Source organism: Gavialis gangeticus, unplaced genomic scaffold (genome assembly GCF_001723915.1).
Source record: "Gavialis gangeticus isolate Ggan-Ray unplaced genomic scaffold, GavGan_comp1, whole genome shotgun sequence".
Taxonomy (NCBI): Eukaryota; Metazoa; Chordata; order Crocodylia; family Gavialidae; genus Gavialis; species Gavialis gangeticus.
Window position 1 is genome coordinate 110,821,656 of NW_017729024.1, and position 16,241 is coordinate 110,837,896.

The 16,241-nt window shown below is 39.1% G+C and overlaps 1 protein-coding gene across 4 annotated transcripts in view; it reads left to right on the plus strand.

Moving 5' to 3' along the window:
- The window catches only part of FREM1 (FRAS1 related extracellular matrix 1), a 163,917-nt gene that overhangs the window by 129,725 nt on the left and 17,951 nt on the right, over positions 1 to 16,241 (plus strand). For 2 of the 4 annotated variants that reach the window (XM_019517566.1, XM_019517564.1), the window contains exons 25-30: positions 2,468 to 2,882; positions 5,503 to 5,704; positions 5,937 to 6,081; positions 8,494 to 8,623; positions 10,034 to 10,106; positions 14,808 to 14,957. In XM_019517566.1, coding sequence (XP_019373111.1) covers positions 2,468 to 2,882; positions 5,503 to 5,704; positions 5,937 to 6,081; positions 8,494 to 8,623; positions 10,034 to 10,106; positions 14,808 to 14,957 — 1,115 coding nt within the window. Of the gene's footprint in view, positions 1 to 2,414; positions 2,883 to 5,502; positions 5,705 to 5,936; positions 6,082 to 8,493; positions 8,624 to 10,033; positions 10,107 to 14,807; positions 14,958 to 16,241 lie in introns of all 4 variants that reach the window. The other 2 variants (XM_019517567.1, XM_019517568.1) reach the window with 1 other exon arrangement.

The window sequence follows — 16,241 nt, forward strand, 5'->3', positions numbered from 1 at the left end:
AAACCCCCCCCCCCCCAAGAAAAGTAAAAAAGCTACTTCTTGAACACAGCTAGCTTCATTAACCTGGAAGATCAAGTTACGTGCACTATTTGCATTGGAATTTTCAACCTTATTAATAAATCTAAGAGCTTCATTCATGTCCAGTGTCCTATAGAAGGTTCTGAACCAAACTTTCATATTCATGACCTGAACTATTCTTCCAAACAGGTTTATTATATGTAGGTTTGATACATTACCCAAGAGGCCTCCTAGGTTAAGCCAAGGAAGGGGATGTGTCAGTGGAAGGATCTAATCTGCACCCTGGCCTTCACATTTCCTGTCTTTAAAAAGCTAAAATAAGGTCTTGTGTGAACATGTTTTTTTGTACTTATTTATCATCATCATGCCAGTTGTATATCCAATCTTGCTAGATGAGTCATAGTACATCCCTTTTACCATTGGCACAACAGCTTTAGGTCAGTACAGACAGCTGCCTCTATGTTCCCAACTGGGAATACTGCCTTCAGTAAACATATTTCTAACTCCTATATAGTCTCTGGCCTGCTTACGCTCATTCCCATCTGCCTGATGGCATAGTGCCTGCTTTCAAGTTGGTCAGCCCTTAATTATTGGGCATCACTGTAGGTAGTGAAGGGTTTTAGCTGGACAGCCTGTGCAATACAGCAAGCCATTTCCATGACCTACTTAAGGTCACATATTCAAGGTGAACAACATCAATCCTAGTTCTGACATTTCAGTTCTTGTAGCACTTTTCTGGCTTCAATGGCAAAGCCTCTCAATCAGTAGATGAAGGTGAGACAAGGAAGCAGACTTTCTAGCAGTCTTCACTTGGCATAAGTAAAATGGCAGCCAAGTGATGAGTGGAAAGACACTTAAGTGTGCATGTACCTGTAGTTATATATGTTGTATCAGGTGCACTTTTCCATATGAGTTTAAATTCATGAATATAATAAGTGGAATAATGCATGCACACAAAGCTAAGCATGGAGGAGAAAGAGGAAGACCCTGGGGCAAGGGAAACATATCAATGCAAAAAAAATCTCTTTACGAAGTGAACCTTTATACCTAGGAAGGCAGCTGTGTGCATTTTCACCATCGTGACAAAATAAATAAATGGAGAGCAGCAAGGAAGAACATTATATATCATCATCAACATTATATATCATATTCAGAGGGGAAAAACCAACAGATATAGTTCAGCGGCACCTTATGATGATGTGACGTATAACTCAATCAGAATCTTGCAGTGGACTTTTCAGCCTCTCAAACCCCTGAAATATCTTTCAGTGCAATTTTCAATTTTAGATTTTTAAGAAAAATAGAAGGAAATAAGCATTCTGCTAACAACTAGGATTAATTTGATAGTCTACAAAATTGTTTTTCCCCTATGCTCAATCACCACTTACTTTAAAGTAAGCGAAATATCACAAGCTAATTTCTTTACCATTTCCTAACTGACAGATGACCTTTCAGTTTGTTACCAAGCTCTCTATTTGGGGCTCTCTCTTTCCCATGCAAAATAAAAGCAAAAATTATAAAGCTTAACTCTACAGTAAATGTCAGAAAGTGTTTCTACTTGAGACAGAAATATATGTGCTGCTGTGACTACAAAGTTACGTGAAGAAAATAAATGCAGCAAATATGATCCACTGAGAAATTTAAATGTGCACACCATGGTTTAAAAATAAAGTCTAGGACCTATCCTATTCTGCCAGGTCCTTACTGTAGATTTTAAATATCTAAGTGAAATTTTAATTTGAGCCTCTGTAAGGAAACACAAATATGTGACACTGAGATATTGGAGTCCTATTTGCATCTGAACATGATAGAATTTACATGTACAAATGGGACTTGTGTTCAGAGTTACCAGGAGCATTTCCAGTGAGATGGGAATATAATGCTACATTCCTTTTACTGTCTTGGTTTTTTATCAGTTTTTGGTGAATTTGGTGCTTATGGAAGTGAGGGGCTAACATCACTAAGCAAATCAAACCCAATCTACAAGCAGATGCAGTTATTTTCATTGTCCACGTATCATAACTGCTCCTAAAGTTAAAACTTTTGGTAAGCGAACAAATACGTACTTTACAATGAGACCAGCAAAAGAATCCCACTTTTGATTTCATCAGTCTAAACCCTAGCAAGATAGCTGGATCACTACTATGCTTTATATAAATCATATCCTTTATGTTTGTGAGGGTAGATATATATTTTCTCCACAAGCACTCCTTTGGTGTGAGAAGGGTTAAGCTTGCCCTCTACCCTGCAATCTGCTTCTGTTTTTCTAAATTACATACTTCAGTCTGAGTCAAATGAGAGGCAGAACGCCATCAGAGATCCAGTTTTTATGTGCGTTTCAGAGCCCCCTCAAAGCATATCCTTTAGTAAAGGTGTGTATTATCATTTCATTTCAGTACATGGTGAATCAAGAGCACATGCTGAAGGATGCCTTGCCTCTCTTTGCCAGATTCAGCATCAGCAATGGACTGAGGACTAAACATGGGATGTTCACGATCACTCTGGAGACAATGGACCAAGCTTTGCCTACAGTGTCTAGGAACAAAGGGTTGAGATTAGTGGAAGGTGCTATGGCACTCATTTCTCCTGATGTCCTGCAGATTTCAGACCCAGACACTTCCTCAAAGAACCTTACCTTCCTCTTGGCACAGCTCCCTCAATATGGCCAACTGTATTACCGAGGGGCTGTACTCCTGCAGCACAATTTCACCCAGCAAGATGTGGACAACATGGATGTAGCATATAAACATGGAGGAGGGGATTCCCAGATTGACAGATTTACATATGTGGCAACAGATAGGACTAATCAAGGCTTCATCATAAATGGGAGGGTGCAAGTAGAGCCGGTGGCATTCACCATTCAGGCAAGTATGGCTAACAGGCCTGTTTCATAAAGATGAATAACATAATGTGGTTAATTAATAGGATATTATTGGCTCTGAGAGGGATAGCACTAGTACATATTTCCTGCTTTGTTTGAGGGACTCAGCAATTTATAACTGGTAGGGATAGGTTAATAGAATAAGAGGTTTGACTTTTCTATTCTGTCTAGAATGAATCCATGGGACTCATTGGCACAGGGTATTACTGAGGCAAGTAAGTTTGTGCAGTTCAAAAGGGGACTAGATAGAAGAAAAACATGACTGTTGTTACTGTGCCAGAATAAATATTAATATATATATTTTCCATCCCCTGGGCCTAATGTTAGCTGCAGCTTTGCTTGGAAATGATTCCTTCTTCCCTCCCCATCAATTTTTCCCTCAAGATATATTGCATTATATGAGTCGGCAGTAGGATGGTAGAGCAAATAATACTCTGGCATGCATCAATCAATGCATCTCCAACAAAGCCAAGAAGGAGATTCTTCTGCTCTACTCAGCACTGGTAAGATCACAGCTGGAATACTGCATCCGGTTCTTGGCACCACACTTTAACAAGGACATGGACAAGCTTGAGAGAGTCCAAAGAAGAGCCACCCATATGATCAGAGTCTTAAAGTGCAAGCCATATGAAGAAAGGCTGAGGGATCTGGGACTCTTCAGCCAGTAGAGGAAAAGAAGGCTGAGAGGAGACCTAGTAGTATTTTACCACTACACTATGGGAGTACATCAAGGGCTCGGTGAGCAACTGTTCAGCAGGATACCTGAGGGAAAAACCAGGAGTAATGGCCACAAACTCCTGGAAGATTGATTCAGGCTCAACATTAGGAAAAACTTCTTCACAGTCAGGGTGTCTAGACGGTGGAATATGCTCCCTCCAGAGGTGGTGCAATTGCCTACCCTGGAAATCTTCAAGAGGAGACTAGACAGTCACCTTGATGGGGTCACTTGACCCCCAGTTATCTTTCCTGCTTGCTGCAGGGGCTGGACCCAATGATCTTCCAAGGTCCTATGGGTGACTGGTGCCTCCCGAGTCTGGGGGGGCACCAGATTGCTGATGGTGGGGGGGTCCCCCCATTAGCCGATTGCTGAGCCAGCAGCAAAATTGGAAGTGCACTTCCAGTTTCACGGCTGGCACTTCCAGGGGGTGCACGGCCAATCTCAGGGGGTGTACATGCACTTGCATGCACCCCTATGGATTGCCAATGTGAGGTCCCTTCCGGCCTTACAATCTATGAATCTATGAAGGTGCAGATATGTACTAAGCCTCTTTTTAAAGCATTTGTCATGGGCTCCTTCATGAGAGAAAATATTGGACTTGATAGACTCTAACTATTCTTGGGGGGGACGTTATATTTTACAGATTTTATAAAATAGGAATCTGTTCAAACATCTCCCCTGCCCTTGAAATGAACCTCTCCTTATAGTTTTGAATTCCACAGCATCTGCCAGGTTGTTTAGCATCTTGTGTGATGGGATCAGCTGCTTATTAGAATCAAATTCTTAAACTGCAATCTATGCATAAAAGCTTTTTTTCTAGACAGCTGTGAGAATCAATGAGTAAAATACAATGAAGTGCTGAAACTGTACAGAGCATTTTGATGAAACTTTTTACATTACTCACTTTCACTTTGCTGCCGCTTATAAGAATCACCAGCTATTAGAAGCAAATGTTTGCTGCCTGGCAGACACTGTGTTAAGAAATCTTGAGTTACAAATCATGATACTAGGCTCTGTCTGCTGACCAGCTGAATTTCCATCCTTCCTTCCTATGACCTCCGGAATCCCGTTAAGATGTCTATATCTTAGTTTGCTCCAGTTCCACATCGTGATCTTTCCTTTGACCTTCTGTATGCCACCTTCTCCCTCTTCCCCCTTCAAAGACTCTGTATAGGTGCCTTTGTTTTGATTTCCTTTATAATCTGGCACATTTCAGCATCCAGACTGACCCAGGCTGTGTTGCTCATCAAAGCCCAATAAATGTCAAAGTACAGATGCTAGTGTCTAACTAGGAGACTTCTGATACTCTTCACTCTTCTTTGCAATAAGCTGTGTAGGAATAAGCTGGAAGCTGTGTAGGAAATGGGGAAAGCCATTTCAGGGAAAATAATGGGATGCAGATGAAGCAGAACCTGAAAGGAAGGCAAGGCTACAGTTAGTTATGGATGGAGCTGTGAGAGACTGCACAGTCTGGGAAAGATGTATTGACCAGACCTGGGGGTTAAGCTTTCAGGCTATCATGTAGAATGGAGGGTGGGAGCTGTTTGTTGTATTTTTCATTTGCAAAGAAGAAAATGTGATGAGGAGGAGGTAGGGAGATGGCTACAAAGGCAGACATTATGTATGGTGCTCTGCCTTGCAGAGTTTGTTCTGTGCTCTGCTGCTGAGTCTGTTCTATGTATAACAAGTTGCCTAGACCTGGGGACCTGTCATGAGAAGTGGTTACTTTACTAGAGGTTACATTTCATCTTCAGCAGATTATCAGTCAGACTAAGCTTTACACTCTATACACTCTATATGCTGTAGTGCTTTCAGTAAAAAAGTAGATGCAGCGTAATATCTGATTCAGTTGGAAAAAAAGGGGAACATTTGTTATTTGATTCAGGTGGACCATTTGGACAGAACTGCACCAAAAATTGTTCATCTCCATTGTTCTTGTAATGTGGAGCTCCTGAAGAATGGCAATTTTGGGATTTATATTACTGCCAGGTCCCTGAAAGCATCTCATCCCAATATAGAAGATGACCAAATCATTTTTAAGATTTTACAAGGTCCTCGCTATGGCTACCTGGAAAATACAACAACAGGTACTGTTGCTTTAATCTCTCAATATGAATTTTGTTAACAAGTATGGGCTGCACTGGAATATAAGACATTTTTGCTTTAAGGTAGGTTTCTGGAAGATCAATGAACCCTTATTTGCACTCTAAGAGTTAACAAACAGAAGATTCTAAAATAATCTATATAAATTAGTGTGTCTCTTGCTAGCTCTTGTATGAATGGATTTTGAATCACTGGAATATTTTCTTCCTTTCTCAGGCAGGTGCATCCAGGAGGAATTCAGCCAAAAAGATTTAAATAGCAAAATCGTACTTTATGTCATCAATCCAACTTGGGCAGTGAATTCAGACAGCTTGGAGTTTCAAGTCACAGATCCCACTGGGAACTCTGGCACCCCCCAAATGTAACTTCAGTCTTTCATTCTAAACACTGTAACACCTTACGCACTGCACCTTTAAAATCTGAGGGACTACTTTTTGTTTTAGGTGAACTCAGTCATTGAAGATGTGAGTGAAAGAGGACGTGCTTAGTTTTACAGGTTCAGATTGCAGGGCTTTTTCAATAAACTAAGAATAAAATAGTACAGAGGTATTTATGTTGAGTGACAGTTAAAGAATGTGGAGTCTTGTCTTCCCTTAAGAACTGCAAAGAGACAGTTTCAAGTCATGTGCTGTAGTATATGAGCAGGATATGTGCTTACATATATGAATATGTGCTTACACACACACACACACGATTTAAGTATATAAAGGAGTTTATCGAACTTACCAGCTCTAAACAGTGTAAATACTGCCTTAGTGACAGGACTGTGAGCTTCACATTACATCCTCTTGCAGCTGGAGGTCACTCTAGGCCTGTTCTGACAGAGCTTGAGTAGCCTTTCCAGAGCATGAGATCACAGCAAAAAGGGAAGTGTTGAGCAATAAAATCTTATATGGGTCATATACTGAAGGGAGAAAAAACGGAGCCTATTCACTCCAGTCATATGATTCCAATATTATAATTAGGGGCACCCTCTTAGCCTGTGTTAAATGCAACAAATGTTGCAACAGATTGGTGAGACCCTGCAAAATTGGTTTAACTGTTCCCCAGAAGAAAATGAAATGCTATCTGATAACAATAAGCAAAGAAGGAGGTAGTGAGCAAAACTCTGTTTTACTGGGAAAGTTTATGTTTTATTTCTAAATACAGTATTTGACTTTTGAATGATTGAGAAAGATGTCCAGAGTTATCCTATATAAGTTTGTGTCTACAAGCCAGACCTCCTAGAAGGAAAAAAGGATAAACGAGACACACTTTGAATTGTTAGAAGCATCTGTATGAAGTTTCACCATAGATTAACAATTGATAGATAAGTTAAAGTTACTGCAGTACCAGGCTATGTCAATAAGTGAGTGCATTCAACTTCATATAAATACAGCTAACTTAAGCTAAGCACTTTGTTACAGCACTATACATTCTCAAACATGAATTTGCATTAGATCACCTACCGAACACTGAAATGCAGGCACCCCTTTGTTGAACCCCAGGACTTGTTGCAAGTCAACACTAATATATAACATATTTTAAGGAAGGAAACTGAAGAGTAATGGCTTGTTATGGTGAAAGTAGAGGATGAATTTGAGAAAGGTAGGATGCACACTAGCCATTTGCTATGGAATTTGACCAGAACAAAAAGTTGCCTGCTTTTGATAAAAAAACTCTAAATTGAATATTGCATTTAAAAAGGTGGCAATAGATTTATTTGAATGTGTAACCCAATAATTGCTGTATAATCAAATGAGTTGATTTAAAAAGCAGCTAATTTAAATGAAAACACAAACATTTGACTGCTGCTGAATTACTACAAAATCAGATTTTGAGCATTTCCCTGAATGTAGATAGGCTAAGGGCGACTATTTATTTTCATGTGCTCTATAATTATGCATGAGACCCTACAATACATGTAACAGTTCAAATTATTCACCCTGTCAAGTTTAGCAAGTAACTTAGAGTTTGTCTACATAGGAGATATTTCCCAACACAACTGTAGCAGAATAACAACAATACCATAGATATTCCTGTTTAATTTAGTTATTCTGGAATAACTCTTCCTTTATGGCATTAATCTGAAATAAAAGTGATTTTCTTCTGGCATAGTACACTTCTTCCAAAATGGAGTCATCATCCTAGGATTAAGTCACTCTTACTTTAGAAGAGAGCATCTGCATAAGGCTAGTATTCCAAAATAGCCTGAAAAAGAATGCACTGCATTCAAAAGCTTGTTTAAGTATATCCCAACTCTGCAGTTGGTTCAATAAAATATACAGTATTTCCCTATTGCCCACAAATATCATTGCCTTTAGCAAAATAGTTATGTTTCTATAGATATGTTGGCTAGTTTTTCCATGTAGTCCAGCCCTTAGGTAAGACTGAAACTGCAGGGGTGGAAAGAACTGTGCCCTTGTTTAGAATCAGTAAAACTGAAGCAAGGTGAAGCTTTAGTCAAATGGATATTAAGAACACCAAATCAAATGCCAACAAATAACCTTGTCTGCCTATGTCCTTAGACCAACATAGTTACAACCAACACCCCCCAAGAATATGTCCATGTTTGTATCAGGGCATATGCAAAGCCTCAAATGGAAGTCTTAATTTATTTAACTGCTTTTTTATCTACAATTAGCAAAGTCAACAAATGCACTCATTTGAAAACAGAGACTAAGTATGTGTATTCATTGAATCAACTGTCAAGGTTATGGCACCTTTATCAAAACTTCAGGTAGGAGAGACTGGTTTTCTCCTGGAGTTGTTATCTTTATAATTTTTTTTACAGTCTGGAACTGAAGTGGTCTCGAATTGAAATGCAACAGGCTGCATATGAAGTGTGTGAGAATGTGGGAATCTTGTCTTTGAAAATCACCAGGTCAGGGCATTCCGCAGACTCTGCCTTTGTCACAGTGAAGGTAGGTTTGGGTGAGAAATTTGGGCAGAAACTGAATAATGGTCTGAAGTAGTTACTTTCTTTCCTAAAATTACATGAACACATTGCTTGGAGTGGTAGATAAACTAAGCTATGTCAGCAGACTGCCATATACTTCCAACCACATCTGTCAGGATAAACGTCTTGCTAGTAGAACTGGTGAGGAATTCCCTGACAAAACAGAGTTTCAGTGGAACATACTGATTCATCAAAATGATTTGTAGAAATATCTTGGCTTCATCAAAAAGGTATTTGTAGAAATACCTTCGCTTCCCCTGGAACCCAGGCAGGTTTCCTGATTTCCTGCCTGGGCTTCTAGGGTTCATAGCTGTAGGACAGTCCTTCTATGGAAGTTTCCCCAGAGTTGAAGAGCCCAGGATTTCAAAGATAGCCATGCTGTGAGAACTGCTAAGGAACTAGGTAGTCCAGGGATTTGGCATCTACCCAGATCTGGCATTAGAGCTCTGGGTGCAGCCAGACTTCTTAGGATTTTAGGCTCCTGTGTAGCCCCTGACTGAAGAAAACTCGTCAGCTGCAATTGGCATCCTTGAGAATGAGGTAGGGGGGAAGGTGTAAATTTGGGGAGTCCTCAGGAGTCAGAACACATGGCTCTTTCATGTTAGGAAAATGAGAATGAAAATATTCAATTTTCTTTCAAAACAAAACCTTCAGGGAAGTTTCCTTCTACAGCAATTTAAAAAAAAAGAAATTTAGCTTTTCTTCTCAGAACAAAACTTTTGCAAAATATCAGAATTTCCCATTAAGTAGAAATTTGTTTATTACCAGCAATATTTGCTATTGCCACCCTAACATAATTCAGTGTCAGCAATGTGACCCTAAGTGAAAACATCTCTTATTCTACCTTTAAACAAGTCAGTGGGAGTTCTGCCATTGACTTCTGTTGGTTGAGATGGGTTCCATACTCATGTGTATTAGACTGTTTTTCTTCCACTTATCTCTAAATTGCCTTCAGTCCAAGGTCTACATTTTGGCTGGCATTGACAATACAGCACTTGTGGATCAGATAAATGAAGCTCAGCAGGAAGAATGCAGGGTGGAAGTTGGCTTTACACAGTCTGTTTTCTGATAATATAAAGAGCTTTTACATTATAATTTTTAAACCACAGCTGAGTTTGGAATTGAACTTTTTACTGTTTAAACTAGCAAAATTTATTTTATTCCTAGTTGTGTTTTCACTGTGGTCTCACAGATTATCATAAAATACTGCATGTACTTTGGAGACTTTATGGATAGGTGATGAATATTCCCAGTACATTGCAGCACATATTAGAAAATTTAGAAAATGATGCTTTTTCATTAAAATTATATATTTATTATTATTAAATTTCATTCATTCAAATTGTATAGTATTTATTGCTTAATTTCTTCTTAGGTCAATGAAGCGTCTGCTGTACTTGGCAAGGATTTTACTATACCTCCTTCTAAGCTCATTCAGTTTGATCCAGGTATGCTTTGGCATGTCAGGTTTAATTTAATAATAAATTAACTGACACAGTGATGTAAATGTGGAGAGTGAGATGGGAAGTGGAATGGGAATCAAGGTAATAGAATCATAGAAAATTAGGGTTGGAAGGGACTGCAGGAGGTCATCTAGTCCAACCCCCTGCTCAAGGCAAGAACATCCCCAACTAAATCATCCCAGCCAAGGCTTTGTCTAGCCAGGTCTTAAAAACCTCCAAAGATGGAGAGTCTACAACCTCTGTGGATAACCTGTTCCAGTGTTTTACCACCCATCTAGTGAGAGCGTTTTTCTTAATATCTAACCTAAACTTCCCTTGCTGCAACTTCAGATCATTGCTCCTTGTTCTGTTATCTGCCACCATGGAGAACAGCCTGGCTCCATCCCCTTTGGAAACAGGTATTTGAAGGCTGCTATTAAATCTCCCCTCAGTCTTCCCTTCTCCAAACTAAATAAGCTCAGTTCCCTCTCTTCAGAAATCATGTGCCCTGGCCCCCTAACCATTTTTCTTACCATCCGCTGGACTCTCTGTAATTTGTCCACATCTTTTCTGTAGTGGGGGACCCAAAACTTGACACACTACTCCAGATGTGTCCTCACCAGTGCTAAATAGAGGGGAATAATCACTTCCCTCAATCTGCTGGCAGCACTTCTACTAATGCAGCCCAGTATGCCATTAGCTTTCTTCACAACAAGGGCACATTGTTGGCTCATATTCAGCTTACTGTCCACTGTAACCCCCAGGGCCTTCTCTGCAGAACTGCTGTTTAGCTAATCAGTCCCCAGCCTGTACTGGTGCATGGGATCATTCTGTCCTAAGTGCAGGACTTTGTACTTCTCCTTATTGGATCTCATGTGATTTCTTCTGGTCCAATCCTCCAATTTGTCAAGGTCTCTGAGTCCTAGAACTATTCCAGGATATCTACTACTCTCTGCAGCTTGGTGTCATCTGAAAACTTGCTGAGGGTGCACTCTATGCCATTTTCCAGGTCACTGATGAAGATATTGAACTAAAACAGCCCCAGGACTGACTCCTGGGGCACTCCAGTTGTTACCAGCTGCGAACTAGAAATCTAGCCATTAATTACTACCCTCTGAGCCCAATGATTCAGCCACTTTTCTATCCACCTTACTGTCTATTCATCCAACTCGTACTTCCTTACCTAGGTTCTGTCCTGCCTCTTCTACAAATTTCCTGTGCCACCCAAATCTCTGTCATTTGCCCTTGTCCTGGCTCATTTATGCAAGGTAAAATGGCCAGAGCGATGTAAAGAAGTCTCCTAAATCCTCACAGGAGGATTCTTCTGACACAGACTGCAGAAGATACTTGGAGAAGACACTCTATCCCACAAGATAAACTCTAGTGTGTACATTCTAGGCAGTGCTAGAGCCATAGAGCAGCCCTGGGAGGTGGCTATAATGAACAGTCCCCAGTTTCAGTTATACTGGAGTTTGGAGAGGGAGCTGGAGCAGCACAAGATTAGAAGGATGTAGCTTAGAGTTATTTCACCTGACCTTACACTGGGTTGTAAGTTAAGTGGTCTGCTTCTAAGAGATATAGCAGAGAATCTTACTTTTAATCTCTCTGCCTCAGTTCCACATCTGTGAAGTGCAGTAATCTTTCTTTTTTCCTGCCACATCCAGTTTGGTTACTGAGTTTAATTAAAATATTTGCATGCTTAAAATTAAGCGTGAGTGTAAGAATTGACAGGGTTGGAACATGAGACTGTGAGCTGCTTGGGTCAGAAATTGCATCTTGAACAGCATGTAACACAGTGGAGCCCTGATTTTGGTCAGGGTCTCTAATAAACAATAGCAAGTTCATATAAATATGAATAAGGTGTTGTTTGAGGGGGATTCCTGAATAAAGAATCAGTAAAAATCCAGAGTTCTGGAATAAAGGAGATCTGACTTTTATTTTTCCGTACTGCAGTCTTCATTAAAATCAAACTCCAAGTCCATGCTTGTCTGTATACATGGGTGTGTATAGACCAACCAGGGACAAAGTTTCCTTGTTTGCCATGCCGATGTATTTTGTATGTGCAAGTAGATACTGAGGTGTGAGAACACACTTACTGTCATCATTATCTCCTTTGCACATGCATATCTGATTTTCAGCACATTTCAGAGCCTCAACCTAAGACTTGAATTGAAAAAATGTGGTTTGGCTGTTGCGTGAAATGCCAACTGAGATGCTGCACAGCGTGCCAGGAGTAAGATTTCAATTACAAAACATCACCATGACTATAGAGGAAATAAGAAATATCATCTGTGCCAGCCTCAAACAAATGGTGCCTGTTTTATGGGGAAATAGCCTAAGCACTTATCCGCATTTGAAAAAGAAAAGATAAGGTTGAGGTAATAAACAAATTTCAACCCAACCTTGTGGAATTTGTATGAGAGGGTGCCCCAGATAGGATGTCAGCTTTTGTTGTACAGAAAGGCAATGCTGACCATTTTCTTGGCTACAGAGAGTCTGTAGGACTGCAGCCTTTGAACATATATTTATTGAGGATTTGCCAGGCTATCACATAGGAAAATCTGTGGCATTTAGTTCAGTTAAACGTCTAATAAAATTAAATGTCATTGTCTCTTACTGAGATGGCTTTGGCATAAAGATGAAGCACAATGTCCCAAGTATAACTTTTGGTTATTGTGTTTTAGAAACAGATCTGGGAGGGATGATGGTTATCAAGCAATAAACACACTGGTGGAGAAATTAGTTCTTCCTAGAACACCTGAATTGAAATAACATCTCTGAAGCTGGTGCTTCTCCCCAGCGGTTTGCTGAGAGCATTGAGTGTTGAGAGACAGGAATACAGATGGAATAGCAACAGAGTGGGAGCAAATAAAAAATTAAATTAAAGCACCCTTCTGTGACAGACTTTTGGCAGGAAAAAGAACACAATCTACTCTACGGGTAACAGTGCAGAACCAATACCTTTATGCTAGTCTTTTTATTTTAAATGAAAAGCTGTGGTACCAGGGTATTAATGTTGGTGTAAAAATACCTTAGATGGCTGGTTCCTTCTTCATCATAAATCCACCTCTCTCCCCATGTCCCTAAAATTGTTTGATACACTTAGTACTTAGATTGAAAGGTCTGGAAGCTGAAGGCAGAACATTTCCAGCATTGATCCAAGCAGATGCTCTGAACTTGGTGCGAAGATGTATACACTGATTCACTCTAAGGCAAAGCTTCTTTTTTGTTGTTACTGAAATCTGCCACTTACAATGGACATCACAGCTACATCACTTTTTTGCTACCACTGGGGTTATTGCCAGAGAAGGAGGCTGCTTCAGATTCTGGTTGGTTCATAGGTGGAGGCTGTGTATGAGAGATACCAAAACAGCATATCCCACATGACTTTTGCAACAAGCACTCTGTACTTTTTTGGCTGGAACAGTCCACTACCACACGCTTTCTGTGTTGGTGTATATCCCCCACCTCTTACCAAATACTTTGAAAGTCCTTTGCCTGTGTTTACTCAGCAAAAGCCCCATATCTGTTGATCTCCAGAGCATGAAGGCAGTTGTTTTCTGAAGCTTTTGTTTGAGGGGAGATAGATTTTTGAGCTAGCTCCCTATTTGTGGATAGAGGTATATTTGCTTAAGGTTGATTAACTAATTTGATGCTTTTTAAAATAAATTCCATGTACAACCAGAGACCATATTAAGAAGCACATACAATTAATAAATTGAAAGTGAAGGTTAACAGTGCCAACAGACACAATCCAAACCCCCTGAATTCAAAAGGATATCTATGTGCACTGCATAGGGCCTAGAGCATCAGACTAGAGATGCAAATTAAAGGTAACTCAGAAATAGAGACTAAAACAAATTGGAGTCCAATGCATGTGTAATAAAATAAATATTGCATGCAATACTTATTGTTTTCCCACCAAACATTCATCTCAACTTTGTGGTGCAATTCTGTAAGCAAAAATACATTTGACCCAAGTTATTTCTATGACAATAAAGCCTATTCTGATATCTGATTCTGACTAACTGGAATACAACTTTCCTGGACAGAATTAGCTAATAGAAAATAATACTCTCACATCAATACACTTTTAAAACACTGTTGTGTTTACGTGCATGTGTGTGTTTTCTTTATGTATAAACACACAATCATTTAACACACTTATTCATTGCTATTTCAACAAAGAACCAGAATATCTCTTTGTATTGGTGTAAGAATCTGTTTTCATTTCCAAAGGTATAAAGCTGAAGTAACTCAATTGAAATCAGCAAATGAGTCAAGAACCAAGTTTGGTTTCTAAAGTGTAGTATTTAAAGCCAAGGTATTCTTCAATTGGTTATACAAATATTTTAAATAATTGTAACCCTAAAATTAAGATTCTAGGATAAAAAGGATACTTTCCATTTCTCCTTAATATTGCAACTGAAGCCCTGCATTTGTGTATTGTATTCATCATTCCCCAAGTCTAAGGCAGATTTTTGTTACTCTACATGCACTTGAACCATATCATTATTGTCCAGGAGCAAATTTGGTATCTTAATGTTATTTGGGAGAACAGCAGGAGTCCAGTCAGTTGGTAGGAGCACAATAGTATACACAACCTATTCCATTATAGCCATAGACATGTTAATTAATATATTTCTTTGACACCCAGATTGATTGAAATAGCAATTAAAAGGTAATTAAAATGTTTATTTCTGGTAGGAATGTCAACCAAGAAGTGGAATATAGTAATTACCTATGACGGATTAGAGGAAGATGATGAAGTCTTTGAAGTAGTTCTGAACTCCCCTGTGAATGCAATTCTTGGCACCAGGACAAAAGCTGTAGTGAAAATTTTGGACTCAAAAGGAGGTATTCTCTTTTGATTTTCATCTTTAAAATCTGGAACAATCTTGACTGAGCAGCTACTTATTTTCAACAAAAAATGTTGCTAACACTTACCTTCAAATCAAAATGCTTAATTTATTTTTAAAGAAAAGTTTTGACAGTTATAGACCCTTTATTCTTTCTCATAACCATATTCTTCCTCTTAAGAAACACAGCATGAAGGAAGCAACAAGTACAAAAAGAGAAAATCCGTTGCTAACAACAAGAGTGTTCAATTTCAGTTCTCATTGTTTTCAAACAAATAATTTTGAAGGAACTTTAAAACATTTTTTCTAGTGATTATGACTGCACTTCTTTCAGAGAAATGTCAGAAAAAATATAACAAATAAACACAACCTTTAAAACAAATTCTTTGGTGTTTTGCAGTCATGCTCCAAGACATTCCAGCATACAATAATGAGCATTATGATGGTTTTGACCATTTTGTTGCAATGCTGTAGTATTTTTCAGTGATCCAATATGGCAGTGGGGCCAACTATTTTGGTAGGTGTGCCACAACCTAGCTCTGCACTCTCTCTGAGTGCCTCTTCAATGCCCTTCATCTGTCTGATTTAATGCTCTGCTTTCTGCTCCCTGCTCTATGTGCTACTGTACTGCTTATACTGTCTTCAGTCTGCCACATGGCACGCAGAGGCTACCCATGACACTTCTGCCATGTGTACCACAGGTTAGCCACAGTGGAGACAACAGGAGGAAAATGGAAAATTATCAAGACAAATAAATCCTTTGAAGGCTATAGTATATTTTCTCTGGCAGCTAAGCAGAACGTATCTTAAATAAAAATGTAAAAATGGATTTAGCTTTGTCCCAAAACAGTCATTTTTAAAACTTCAGGGTCTGGTTTCCTATTCAGTAACACAGGATATAAACAGGAGTTACCCAGTTAAAGTCAACAAATATACCAATGTAAAACTGGTAGATGAGATAAATTGGGTCTTGGTTTTGCACATAAAGGATAGGTTAATTATATGTGTTAATAATACTAGAAGAAGTATTGTTCAACAGGTACTTACTAATGAATTTAATTTACAGGAAGATGGGTTTAGTATTTGTGATAAAGTTCTTAAAATTGTATTACTCTCAGACAGTACTAGCATGTTTTCCTTTACCTAAACAAACCAGAGAAAAGAGTACTAATGAATAACAAATCATCAACTTAAAAAGAAAATCATCCAACTTTTAATGATGAGCTGTTTCAGTGTCCAAGTCATTGTGACCAGTTATCTGTTTAAGGGGGGGGGGGGGGGG